Source organism: Liolophura sinensis, chromosome 1, assembly GCF_032854445.1.
Source record: "Liolophura sinensis isolate JHLJ2023 chromosome 1, CUHK_Ljap_v2, whole genome shotgun sequence".
Taxonomy (NCBI): domain Eukaryota; kingdom Metazoa; phylum Mollusca; class Polyplacophora; order Chitonida; family Chitonidae; genus Liolophura; species Liolophura sinensis.
Genome location: NC_088295.1, coordinates 76,295,678 through 76,310,638, shown reverse-complemented (window position 1 = coordinate 76,310,638; position 14,961 = coordinate 76,295,678). Strand labels below are relative to the sequence as shown.

The 14,961-nt window shown below is 38.5% G+C and overlaps 1 protein-coding gene across 1 annotated transcript; it reads right to left on the bottom strand.

The window, feature by feature from the left end:
- Nucleotides 1–3,184: 3,184 nt before the first annotated feature.
- On the bottom strand, nt 3,185–14,755 carry LOC135482152 (non-homologous end-joining factor 1-like). Its single transcript, XM_064762005.1, has 7 exons — nt 14,506–14,755; nt 12,546–12,767; nt 11,678–11,816; nt 10,667–10,728; nt 9,106–9,220; nt 6,784–6,980; nt 3,185–3,389 (listed from the first exon to the last, which is right to left on the bottom strand). The coding sequence occupies exons 1-7, from the start codon at nt 14,701–14,703 to the stop codon at nt 3,288–3,290; spliced, it is 1,035 nt and encodes a 344-aa protein (XP_064618075.1). The 5' UTR covers nt 14,704–14,755; the 3' UTR covers nt 3,185–3,287.
- Between the last annotated feature and the right edge of the window lie 206 nt (nt 14,756–14,961).

Here is a 14,961-nt window from a genome sequence, read left to right as displayed (position 1 = left end):
TAAACCTGTTGGCATTTACGTACATACAAACCTCATTATTCATCTGTATTGTTCATCAAGTCTGCCTAAAACTGGACACCACACTATAACAACACCAAACGTGTTGGCATTTACGTACATACGGACCTCACTTCTTCACCTGTATTGTCCATCAAGTTTGCCTCACATTCACCACACTATAACATCAAACGTGTTGGCATGTACATACATACAGATCTCATTTCTTCACCTGTATTGTCCATCAAGTTTGCCTCACATTCACCACATTATTACATCAAACGTGTTGGCATTTACGTACATACGGACCTCACTTCTTCACCTGTATTGTCCATCAAGTTTGCCTCACATTCACCACATTATTACATCAAACGTGTTTGCATGTACATACATACGGACCTCACTTCTTCACCTGTATTGTCCATCAAATTTGCCTCACATTCACCACATTATAACATCAAACGTGTTGGTATGTACATACATACGGACCTCACTTCTTCACCTGTATTGTCCATGAAGTTTGCCTCACATTCACCACATTATTACATCAAACGTGTTTGCATGTACGTACATACGGACCTCACTTCTTCACCTGTATTGTCCATCAAATTTGTCTCACATTCACCACACTATAACATCAAACGTGTTGGCATTTACGTACATACGGATCTCATTTCTTCACCTGTATTGTCCATTAAGTTTGCCTCACATTCACCACATTATAACATCAAACGTGTTGGCATGTACATACATACAGATCTCATTTCTTCACCTGTATTGTCCATCAAGTTTGCCTCACATTCACCACACTATAACATCAAACGTGTTGGCATTTACGTACATACGGACCTCACTTCCTCACCTGTATTGTCCATCAAGTTTGCCTCACATTCACCACATTATTACATCAAACGTGTTGGCATTTACGTACATACGGATCTCATTTCTTCACCTGTATTGTCCATCAAGTTTGCCTCACATTCACCACATTATAACATCAAACGTGTTGGCATGTACATACATACAGATCTCATTTCTTCACCTGTATTGTCCATCAAGTTTGCCTCACATTCACCACACTATAACATCAAACGTGTTGGCATTTACGTACAAACGGACCTCACTTCTTCACCTGTATTGTCCATCAAATTTGCCTCACATTCACCACACTATAACATCAAACGTGTTGGCATTTACGTACAAACGGACCTCACTTCTTCACCTGTATTGTCCATCAAATTTGCCTCACATTCACCACACTATAACATCAAACGTGTTGGCATTTACGTACATACGGACCTCACTTCTTCACCTGTATTGTCCATCAAGTTTGCCTCACATTCACCACACTATAACATCAAACGTGTTGGCATTTACGTACATACGGACCTCACTTCTTCACCTGTATTGTCCATCAAATTTGCCTCACATTCACCACACTATAACATCAAACGTGTTGGCATTTACGTACATACGGACCTCACTTCTTCACCTGTATTGTCCATCAAGTTTGCCTCACATTCACCACACTATAACATCAAACGTGTTGGCATTTACGTACATACGAACCTCACTTCTTCACCTGTATTGTCCATCAAGTTTGCCTCACATTCACCACACTATAACATCAAACGTGTTGGCATTTACGTACATACGGACCTCACTTCTTCACCTGTATTGTCCATCAAGTTTGCCTCACATTCACCACACTATAACATCAAACGTGTTGGCATTTACGTACATACGGACCTCACTTCTTCACCTGTATTGTCCATCAAGTTTGCCTCACATTCACCACACTATAACATCAAACGTGTTGGCATTTACGTACATACGGACCTCACTTCTTCACCTGTATTGTCCATCAAGTTTGCCTCACATTCACCACACTATAACATCAAACGTGTTGGCATTTACGTACATACGGACCTCACTTCTTCACCCAAAAAATGAAGGTATTCATTATCCAGACTTTCACATTCATAGAAATAGTTTACCTTCCCCTCCTGTATCGATCGGAAACTTAGAGAACTACATTCATTCCGAAAGGGCAATATCCTCTTAACGTACTTAAAAAATAAATGAAAAACAACTGAAAAAAAACAAGATTATGAAATGAAGAAAATTATGCAAAAAAAAAATGGTTTTGAAGCATGCTTTATCATAATTACCCTTCTATTTTATGCATATTTTGTCAACATCGTCAATGATGATTTTCCCCGTTCCAAACTTACCTACTGTTTTGAGAGTTATGAAGCTCTAAATCCAAGACTCACAGCTGGGGCATTTGGAAACCTTAAAAGCGGTTTTACCCCTTCTCAAGAAGAAAGCTGAGAAGCTGTTGTGTACTTTTATTTGTTTGGGACATACCCTGAACTGCTTAATTTACTTCATTTGTGTTTTACGCCCTACTCCAGGACATTTCACTTATACCACGGCGATCAGCATTGTGGTGGGAGGAAACCGGGAAGAGCCCAGGGGAAACCCACAAACATCCGCAGGTTGCTGGAAGACCTTCCCACGTACGGCCGGAGAGGAAGCCAGCATGATGCACATTGAAAATTAAAAACGTTTCATCTTCCTTTATTTATTTATTTCATGGTGTTTAGTCTGTAATATTTCGCTTAATGCTAACTTTTATGGGTTGACCAAAGCAGGCACAGCGTTACAAAAAAAAAAATACACAATGGCTGCATCCGGATTTGATATTATATTGCTGCTACTATTTTTCTTGTATTTCCCCGGGCCCTGCCCGGTTTCCTCCAACTATAATACTAGTCGCCGTCGTAAAAGTGAAATATTCTTGAGTACGGCGTAAAACACCAATGAAATAAATAAATAAATAAATAAATACATAAATAAATAAATTTTTCTTGTACCCAAGAATAGTTCAAAAAGCTACCTGTGTGTAATGGTAATCATATGGCTAAAACCAGTGTAGAAATTGTGATTTTAACACTGCACTCTCTAAATACATCAGACTTGAAGAAAAACAAAAGTGTAGGAAATGTTGGTTTAGCAAATGAAAGGCTTCATGTGCCAGCAATTGGGTCAACCATCATTACACAACATCTATTTCCAAAAAGCAACACTGAAAAGTCAACATTACAACATCTTTATAGAAAGTTTAAAATTGTTTATTAAGCTGTAGCGTGTACAAATAATAGATCTAATTTAAAAAGGGTTTACGTACATAAAATACTTATGTTTATATTTTAAGATGACATAAAATAAGTGTAAAAATTATTCCCTGAATAAAATTAATTGAAATTTCAAATAATAACTACCATTTAAAAAGCAATTTTCTTCTTTTTTTTGGCTTTACTCTCTTTCTTTGCTTCTTCTTCCAATAGGCGTTTTTCCAAAGCTTTTCTTCTCAGAAGTTCAGTATCCTGTAAATCAGAAAGAAAAATTAAATATAATGAAAAAGACTGTGGAAGATTACTGAAGGAACAGTAATGGGACTTCATAAAACAATGTGGCAGAAACAAATGGCAATCTATAATCTTGTATTTTGTAGACCATTAATGATATATCAGACTGATGCATGTCTCAGGATGCCTGATGGCCAAATACTCAAAATCTTTGACATGTATTCCTGACGATTATGTTCCGGACTCTGAGGTTGATGGAACAAGTTCCAGCGCAAGAATCTGCTCAAGACAAGGAAAAGTACATGTCAATAACTGGAAGGCATTCAGAGAATACCACTAACTCGCCTGATTATTTGGTGTAATGTTCATGTGAGGCATCGAAATGTTGACCACTAAACCAAACAAAGTAGAATGAACGATGCTGTTATACACAGATATTATCCTCTAATTATATAGTGCTAAGATCTTTCCATTAAATCAACAAGAAGACCAAAATTATTATACTGTCACAACTGTTTACCATATGTGTAAGGATTGGAGAGCAGCGACTTCATAAGTTATGAAGTTGTCTATCATTGTGGTGGTAAAAGACACTGTGAGGAGTTAGTGCATAACTTTACCACAAAGTTCTTTGATAGACCAATCGCGAACTGTATTTAGCAATCCATGTAATATGCACCACTGTGAATAGCTGAGCAAAATATTTGATATGCAAATTGCTACCAATTATTGGCTATCATCTTTAAAACTTAAAAAACTTTAACCAAACTGGACACAGACACCAACACCGCCACCGAAAGCATCTGACCCCCTCTCACAATTACTCTCCTTACTTCGTAAAGCGAGCTAAAACTTGATTGATAATACGAAGATACCTAGAACCCAAGGTCTGTAAAATGGGTCTATTACTCTTCCTCTACTTTTAGTTTTCTGGTAACTAATGACCAACTGTCTTCTAATACAACTCATTGGACTTCTCCACCCACAAAGGGCCTGTCAGTTATTCTGCCTATAATGGAGGGCCTGGCCCCACCTCATTATGACATGACTTTAAACAGTAACCATTGCACCAGAATGTCATATTATGATATACTGTAAGATTGCAGACATTTTTCCGAAATTTGTTTAGCAACTAAGTCATTCCCATTTTTATATGTTCAGTTAGTGTGAGCATGAAAATCTTCTTTATTTGTACCATTGTTTTGGTCCTTACATTGTATAGTTGTATCTTCAGAAACAAATATGGCAAGGACACATAAATATACATGTACAATCTGTCAAGCTTTTTTTTGACCTTTTCAAGATTACATCCAAATGTTCATCACATATAGCAAATGTAACTAAGAGCTCATTCCACAATTTAACAGATAACTTCTTCAATGGACCATGAAAAACTTTGTACAATAAGTTTGTTGGCACTCATGCAATTAGGAAGATCATCTTTTGGGCAGTAACCCAAGGGGTCAAGCAGTGCTACAGATAATTTTCAGAGGTAGTGCTGCACTCCATACTTTTCCACATGAGGGGGTACATGGTAAGCCAACTGCAGTACACATTTTTTACAAGTACTCAACACTTCACTATTTTAGATCTCCAGCAATACACCTGGAAAGTGTGAAGCTGATTGAGTCAACAGGGTTGAGAAAATCGAAAGACATACATGTGCCTACATCTATAGGCCTACGCAGACCTACCAGCACAGAATCTTGTAGTTACATATAGAACTACAAGTACATGTATGTACATGGTCATTGCCCAGAATTACAACTTGTTATAACATTCTAAAATAAATTAATTATTTTCAGCTCTTCCTTACGAGGAATGAATTTGAATGACGCTCATAGTTTTATATTTATTTATTACACCTCAGCCTGTCAGTCTACTGGGTTTACTCCAATAACTCACTCACTGACAACTTTACCTTTTCATTTTGTTTTGATAGCAGGCTGGCAGCCTGTAACCCCTACTGCCGGGCTTACAGAATTATTTCATTCTTTGGCCTAATGCGAAAGGTAATTTTTTTTACGTGTTGAAAAATTTCTGTATACATGAACAACTGCCGATTTGGGATCAAAACATCCAAATGTAGGCCTACATTAAGACAAAAATGTATTATCTGTGCTTTATTTATTGGCAGTATACAGTATAAATTTAAAGTGTTTCTGAACAATAGCTGTTCTCGTGATCGCTGTATTGCATTGCATTAGCGTCTTGTCTCAGAAATCACCGATTCTGTAAGATGGATCAGAAGCTAGAGATTACCTGATCTCCTAAGTAACAACCGGCGTGGGTGAAGAAAACAGTCTTTCCAACCTTATTGCATAGGAAAATGACCATTTTTGAATCGCTGTCAGCCATCTTGTGTCTGTTGGATTTGTATAATCTTCAGCTTTCCTGATAGTCTGAGTATTTCGTGCTACTATTTTGTAGAACTAGCAAAGTGGCAAAAAGTGACCTTTTCCCCAATGCTTTAACATTGGAGGGCCACTTTGTTTTTGACATGAAAGAGTGGTCATTCTCCATGACTGTTGGTAGTGGTACATGACCCTTTGCTGTAACGTTCAGTTTCCGAAAACTAACATATTGTGGAGAGCATCGTGCACGAAAACTACTTTGAAAATCTACTTTCGATTTTGACAGGACTTTTTGCTTTAAATCTCGCGTGAATGCCATAGCTTTCAGGAATTTAGGTGTACACATAAATCGCCATGTGTATTCAGTATGCTCTGTTTTAATTTTAGAAGCGCATCATCTAATTATTAAGTACATTTACGACTGCACGTTCCTTATCAGAAGCACTGGGGTCAAGGTCAAATAGAATACTCGCCGTCTGGTTACTTCCACATTATTTATTTTCACCAATTTGGTGACTAACAAAGCATTCAACTGCCGTAAGGTAGGCCTAAATATTATAAGGAGCTGTTAAATACTTGAAAGTAGGCTACCTTACATGTTGTAAATCTTTTTGACGTTATCGCAGGCAATCAAGGTACCAACTGGAATGTGACATTTGGTATGTCACGATCCTCAAAATAGTGCAAGTCCATTCAATAACCTTAGTGACACAAAACTGGGCGAATTATAAATGAAAGCAAAACTTTAAACATATTTAAAATATTTATTCAATGCCTAATCACGACATATAAATCCCAACAAAACAATGAAAAAGACATCACGAAAGGAAGCTAATATTTGACCATAACATACTGTCTATTTCGTTAAGGGCACTAACATGTCGTACTTGGGTGAAACAACTCCTGGAAATTTTTTCACATTTTTTCATCCTCTATAATGGGCCTCTGGCGATTCTCACCAACAGATCCATTTAAGTGTTTCAAAGACGCTTAAACTCTTCTCTGTACACATAAACTGCTGAAGAACAACAGGTCATCTAAGATTCTACAGCACTCACCTTGGCCGGGCTATCCTCTGGTGTGCTGCGACCCCCAGGGCTTTTAGTGGGGCTCTTCTGAGGGCTCTTCTGTGGTGAGATCTTGGGGGAGACCTGGGCTAAAGAGGGGGGTAATCTGTTACCCCAAGAGGTTCCTGCACTAGATGGGATGGGCTGATCCAGGGAGGTTTCATCTGACAAGCTGTCTGTGCCTTCCCCTGCAGAGATTTCAAGGGTGTTTGAGATAATGGGCCCAAGTGTGTTTCACAATACAATGTCAAGAAATGTCACAGGCAACAATCAAGTGGAATTGCAAACAGATAAAAAAGAGGTCATCAGAGAGCAGATATCTAAGTCAATAATTAACTTTTCTTGTATCTAGAAACAAAATTTCTCATTTTTTGGTATAACATAAATTATACCAAATTTAATACAGGTGACACACACTTTTGCTGTGTTCAAAAACTTAACAACATGTCTGTACTTAAACTTCACAGGTAGCACACACCTGTACTGGGTACTCACATGTAACAAACAATTGTACTAGGTAATCACACCTAACACACACCTGCACTGAGTACTCACAGGTAAAACACACCTGTACTGGGTACTCACAGGTAAACACACAGCTACATTGGGTACTTACATGTAACGCACACTTGTACTGGGTATTCATAGGTAACACACACCTGTGCTGAGTACTCACAGGCAACACACACACATCTAGTGTGGATAACTAAGTAACACACACCTGAACTAGGTACTCACAGGAAACATACATGTCTACTGGTTACTCATAGGCAGCACACACCTGCACTGGGTACTTATAGATAACACACACCTGTACTAGGTACTCACAGCTAACACATCTGTACTCACAAGTAACACACACATGTACTGGGTACTCACAGCTAACACATCTGTACTCACAAGTAACACACACCTGTATTAGGTACTCACAGGTAACATACATCTCTACTGGTTACCCATAAGCAAAACACACCCGTACTATGTACTCATAGGTAACACACACCTGTGCTAGGTACTCACAGCTAACACATCTGTACTCATAAGCAACACACACCTGTACTAGGACCTCACAGGTAACACATACCTGTACTCGATACTCACAGCTAACACACCTGTACTCACAAGTAATACACATCTGTACTAGGTAATCTATCGGTTACTCATAGGCAAAACACACCCATACTGGGTACTCACAAGTAACACACACCAGTACTAAGTAGTCACAAGTAACACACACCTGTATTAGGTACTCACAAGTAACATACACCTATACTGGTTACTCGTAGGCAGCACACACCTGTACTGGGTACTTAAAGGTAACACACACCTCCACTAGGTACTCACATGTAACACTCACCTGTACTGGGTACTCACAGCTAACACACATCTGTACTGGGTACTCATAGATAACACACATCAGTACTGGGTACCCACAGCTAAAACACACCTGCACTGGGTACTTACAGGTAACACGCACCTGTACTGGTAACTCGCATGTAACATACACCTGTACTGGTACTCACAAGTAACACACACCTGTACTGGGTACTCACAATTAACACAAGGAACTCAGAGGGAACACACCTGTAGTGGGTATTTACAGGTAACACACAAATGTACTGGGTACTCACCTGTTCCAGGGACTCTCACATAAACATACTTTTACTGGGTACTCACAGATAACACACACCTGTATTGGGTACTCACATGTAGGACACACCTGCACTGGGTACTCACAGGTAACACACCCGTACTGGGTACTCACAAGTAACACACACCTGCACTGGGTACTCACAAGTAATACACATCTGTACTCATCTGTACTTTGAGACTTGTTCAGCCAGGCATGTTTGGTCATAATATCATGGTACTGGGTACTCTCAGACAACACACACCAGTATTGTGTACTCACAAGCAACATACACCTGTACTGGGTACTCAAAAGTAACACACACCTGCACTGGGTACTCACAAGTAATACACATCTGTACTCACCTGTACTTTGAGACTTGTTCAGCCAGGCATGTTTGGTCATAATATCATGGTACTGGGTACTCTCAGACAACACACACCAGTATTGTGTACTCACAAGCAACATACACCTGTACTGGGTACTCACATGGAACACCCAAAGTGGGTACTTACAGGTAACAAGGTACAGGGTACTCACAGGTAACACACACCTGTACTGGGTACTCACATGTAGCAAACACCTGCACTGGGTACTCACAGGTAACACACACCTGTGCTGGGTACTCACAAGTAATACACACCTGTACTGGGTACTCACAGGTAACACATATCTGTACTCACCTGTACTTGGAGATCTGTTCAGCCAGGCATGTTTGGTCATAATATCATGGTACAAATCTTGGCCAGTCTCTGCAAAAGCCCCCACACCCAGACTTCTCACCTGACCTTCAAAACCCTGTGACAATAAGCTCAAAACCTGATCAATCAATTTCACCATGCCTGCTTTTTTTTTTCCCTTTCCTTTCAATTTCTTTAAAGGTATTTAAGTGCTAAGTTCCGTATATTTCACTCTTTAGCATAGTATTCTAGTTGGAGAAGTCATTTTACATGTATAGTAATGAGTACTTATGAAGGATCACAAAATTTTTGAAAAATAATTGTTTGGTTGACTCATTAAGTAGCTCTTTGCCAAGTGCACTTCATACCCTATTTTTTCTAATATTTCTTTGTACTTAGCTAAATGCACTTCAAGAAACCATGGCCATGCAAGTATTTATTTACTTATTTATTTAATTTGATTAGTGTTTTAAGCAGTCCTCAAGAATATTTCACTTATATGATGACGGCCGGCATTATGGCAGGAGAAAACCTGGCAGAGGCCGTGGCACACACATGACCATCCAAGGGTTGATGCCAGGCCTTCCCATGTATGGCCGGATTCTAGCATGAGCACCATGCAGCGATAGCTTAGGAGAGGCAGGACAGAATCTTAGAATATCATGTTTTGTTACATATCATATAAAGGAGATTGACATTTACAAGTAAGTTGATGTTTCTGACACACTTTTCCCAAAATCCTAGTTAAATTTGTTCTAGTTTAGTGTATCACTATTTTCAAATGTGGTTTATTTATACCTAGGTAGTGGGTGCCATAGTGAAGAGCAGAACTCTAGCTTAGAACCTTTTAGACCAGTGACTGCTGACTTGTTGCATCATGAATGAAGACTTATGCTTAAAACAAGTGATGGCCTCAAAATTTTCTGCATAAAAATAACCATCATCATGTATATATGTAAACTTGAGGTTTAATATCGTTCTTAACAATTTTTCTGTCATATGACGAGGAGTCATCATTAGGTATGTGTGTTCATATTTTGTGTCTTCTTATGGCAGGGTGAGTTCATTCTGCCAAAGTGTTGCTTCGACTGAAGTATTGTGTCCAAGACACCAGACATGACATCCCACCTAGTCATATTATACTGGCACCAGGCCACACATTCATGTTTCCTTGCTCTAACTTCTCAGTACTGAACACAAAGCAAGACAGTTTTGTTTTTACAATTTTTACCATTTTCGAAGTCTTTAGTATGACCCGGCCCGGGTTTGATCCCGAGGTCTTCTAACTTCAAGGAATACCTGTCATTATGTATATACACGTATCTCTATATAATGTGCTCTACACATTGCTTTTTACAACATGTATCAAACTTCAAGCAATAATTAATGATATTATCACGTAATTTCAATTTCAATGGTTTAACATACTATAGCCCTTAAATTATTGTTTAACTTTTTACTATCAAATGTCATGAGTAGTGGAAACAGAGCAAATTTGTGTAAATACAGTAAAATGTATGGCATCTGTTGTCATGCTTGTACACGGCACTGTAGTTTGACTTACCACAGAGGTCACCATATTATGTCTGAATGCTGTCTCATCAAAGGGAATAGTCTCATAATGTTCTATAAACAAAAAAATGATTGACTGATACAGGATATCACATCAGTGTTTGTTGGCAGATATGCATGACCACATGACAAGATAAAATGCACTTATCTATTAACCACACCAATACTCAAAGATGAATAACAAAGGTTTTAATTTTGGCCAAATTTGCTATCTCCACAATTCTCTTGTTGTTGTGTATTTACCCTGTTTCCTCAATCTTTTCGCATATGAAAGAGCGACTTCCATTGAAATTTATGCACCATATTAATTTGATTTTGAAGACAAAACTACATCGCTTGGTTTGGCCAATTTCTTGGCTTCACAAAAAAATAATTTTATCGATCCACATAGAATAACACTTTCAGAATACACTTGCATAAACACTTTAAAAACATGAAAAAAAGTTGAAAAAGTAAAGTATAACATATATATTTACAATTTTCCGACATAATGTATGGAAAATGTTCATTGCATTGGTGATTCCCATAATTCGTTTTTAGAAAAATGTAAAAGGTTTTGTGATGTCGCTGACAGACAGATGAATGAAACATGGCCACTTTCATGTCTCACAACCTCTTCAAACAGAATGAGAACAAGCCACGGAGTTTGGCACAAATTATATGCTGTCCATATCTCAACACTTCATTTTTGGTCAAAAATAAAATTACAGAAAACTGTAACACTATCCTCTTGATGGAAGATATTCAGTTTCATTAAATTAATATCAAATTTTACACAAAAATTTTGAAAGAACTCCTCCAATTATTTAGTGAGCTACATATTTGCGATCAATTCTTATTCAACTTACTATAACCGTTTACACTTGTAACATTGCATAAGTGACACATTTTTTAGAGTAGATTTAAAATACAATTAGAAAATAAGTAAAATATACATGTGACAGCACTGGTTATGCTCAAAATTACCATCAATGACCATCTACACTTAAAAAATCATACTTACTTCTTGATGTCTTAACGCCCTGTGACTTGTAATCAGCTATTTCCTTGTCTTTGCTGAATATGACTTTAATTAACTCCTCTTGTCGCCTAAACATTTCACCAACCATTGCTAAAAGAGGAAATGTTAAATGTTCAGAGACCTGCAATCAAAGACAACATACAAATTTTACAAAAGACGAGTTTACCACAACCATATTGGAATAAATAATAATATGTGCAATTGCAGAGATGACTGAAAAACATACTTTCATATTTTGCTTTTTTTTTTGCACTTCCACTTATTATGTTTTATCTCAAAAAATCATGTCTATAACAAACTGTGTCTAAAAACACCTTTATATACATATATGTTAACCCCTCAGTACAGGGGAAATAATTTACATCAATCAAGAGTTATGTCCCTTTCTGTTAAATTGAGTGTGGCCTAGAACATCTACTTGCAAAACTTTTTCAAACACAAAGACGTGTCTGACATCAAAATTCTGACTAACTCAATACCTTACTTTTTATGATCTACAGTGCACTGTATTTCACCAAAAGTTCAGCACTTTTCAAGGAACAGATTGTCCTTGATTCTGATTGTTTCATTCATCACTTATGGCGATTTGTGAAAACCTTACCCAAAATGACCCACACTTTCACCTACAAAAGTGTGACACATAACATGTCATTAGAGACACATAAATGCCACAAAATATTGTTTTTGGTACTCAAACTTTTCCAGGAAGTTAGTCATGAATGAAATGTCACTTTAAGGCCTTTATGTGCCTTTGAAAGTGAATTTTTACACAAGGAGCCTATCAAACTTAGGTACAATGTCACCAATGATCAGGTGCAATCTTTGATACCAGACTGACAGTAAAACATACCACTTCCTTGGCAACAGGTTCACCATTGAAGTGCCACAGAAAAGGCATTCCAGCCAGCTTAGAGCTGACAGTTAGTCTCATTTTCTCTGTGTCGGCATCCCCTGAATCAGCTGAGGTTGTAAAGCCCACAGACAACTCAGTATCTCGGCTTGGGGTCTCTAGGTTACTCTGAATATGGTCTAAGATTTTGGTTACTTGTGCTTCCACGCTAGGGTTCAGTTTCTGAAAACAAACACAGAAATTCTGGTGTCAATAACAGGTCTATCTCTTCATTTATTTGATAGACTAAAGTATATTATCATACTCTAGAATATTTTCCATTTCATACAGCGCATCAGTGGTCAGGAGTGGAGGAAAGGGGCATAACCATTGTAAGCACTGGTCTGACAAAGCCCTGTCACACAGTAGCACAATCTACAGCAAGCAAGCTCCAAAGCCAGGGACCTCTTGTCTGCAGCAAAAGAAAGGCATTACCAAAGCCTTTGAGGTTCTTGGGTACAATAACACCCTGGTGATCTAGTTGTTGATAACAATGAACCACCCATAGTTCATATGTCACGAGACTCATCCTCACATTTTACTCTATTTTACTTTAAACTTTACTTGGATTGGTGACAATGTTGTCATAGAGTAAACATACACCAGGCATATTTTGACACTCATCATAAGCTTTAATGTTGCTATTTTAAAATAGCACAAAGAGTCCATCTAAATGGATTACTGTACATTAGCCCCAGGTGGCTCTTTCAAACTCTTTACTTCAAACTAACTTCTCTAAAACTTTATACTGAGCTGGTAGACTATCATTGCCACAGCAGAAACCAATGCAGACATGATTTATAAGGCATAAAATGGTGTATGCATCATGTACAACTTGCTGCCACTGTGGCCATGATGCTTCACCTGACCAGTATATACAAAAAAGTTGAAATAACTTCCTGGGGCTAAATGTAGGTATGTTTATATCTCGCAAGCACAACATCAAATCAGTTATTTCCCAGGCTGTGTTGGTCCCGAGATTCCTTGGTGATAGTCAAAGCGTTTCGCTTCACTGACAGCCTCAATATTCTTGACAAGGGCAGGTAACTGCAGAGCAGGCTTGTAAATGGAGTGCGCTCTGATACTGGTTTGCAACCATTCTTCATTCTAACAAAATTTCTGCCCAATCTAACGACAGAGCTATCCCAGGAAGTTGTAGAGACTAGGTTTGCCCTCTAGTTAGTCAAAGAGCCCCTTCTCAGATGTTCATTTTAAAAAGTTGATTCTTCAATGAATTGATATCAGTGGTCACTCTACAACGGGACAGTAACCTCAGCTATAAAATTAACCAATCACAGACAATCAATGACCAAATACTAATTTAGTTCTTTGCATTTCAACTTTTAATGTTTATTATATGGAATTTTGCTGTGAGTTGGACAATTAAACCCTTAACTTTGATGCTGTAGGGCTCAATACTGAATCTAGTCGAGGAGGCAAATACAGACAGTTAATGGCCAACCCCGCAAGACTTCACCTCCTTTTCTTACATTAGCCCAGCGTTGTTGGAGTCTTGACACAACGTTAATTTCGTACTCAACCAAGGCCCAGACCGACTCTCTTTTTTTACCGTTCCTCGTCAACCACTGCCATTTTGAGCAGCTACGCGCATGACCTGCTTCATAGTGGAGCAGTGTGAAGATGGTGGCATTCGCCGAGGAGCGTATACCGTGGAAGCCTTCATGGCTATAATAAAACTATTCTAAATCGCTTAAGGACATATGGCGACGTTGGGGTGGGTGCGGACAACAGGTCATTAGGTAGGTGTCTTTTACTTGCGCGAGACTTTTTCGCTAAAAAAAAGAATCGGCCTCGACCCTTGCTGAGTACGAAATTAACATTGTAAGGGTCGAGAATCCAACGACGCTAGGCCAATATGAGAAAAGGAGTTGGATTCTTTCGGGGCTATTCATGGACGTGCCTTTATTCGTTTCTTTACTGCTCCCTCAGCCAGCTGCTCCAACCACACCACTGTCAAGTCCGTCAACATCACTTCGTACGAGTCTTCCGTGAAACGACTTTTGATCAAATACGTGTTTCCATCGATTTCCATTTGTTGCCAAGGACATGCCCTTAGATCTGGTTTCCATGTCCGTCTCCATTGTAACTCTGTAGTCATCCTTTTTTTGCTTTAAAATGTAGAAGAAAATCTGTCAACACATCTCAATCACGTTTCCAGCAACGCTGAAGTGCCCTGTACGAATTTTACCTCTAACTACTGAAGAGCACTTCTGTACCGTAGCCTAATATATAGGCACATCGTCGTCACTGTACCCTTGAGAAAAGACAGGCACGGCAAACTTTACTAAATAAATCTTTCCGTATGAATTAATTACTACAAGTAAAAAGGAATGTAACTGGAACATTCAGAATGTAA

Coding starts and splice junctions, on each gene's coding strand:
- LOC135482152 (XM_064762005.1), bottom strand. CDS start 14,703: ATGACTACAGAGTTACAATGGAGACGGACATGGAAACCAGATCTAAGG. Junction 11,817..12,545: donor AACCTGTTGCCAAGGAAGTG/GTATGTTTTACT, acceptor CTTTGATTGCAG/GTCTCTGAACATTTAACATT. Junction 10,729..11,677: donor GGGCGTTAAGACATCAAGAA/GTAAGTATGATT, acceptor TTTTGTTTATAG/AACATTATGAGACTATTCCC.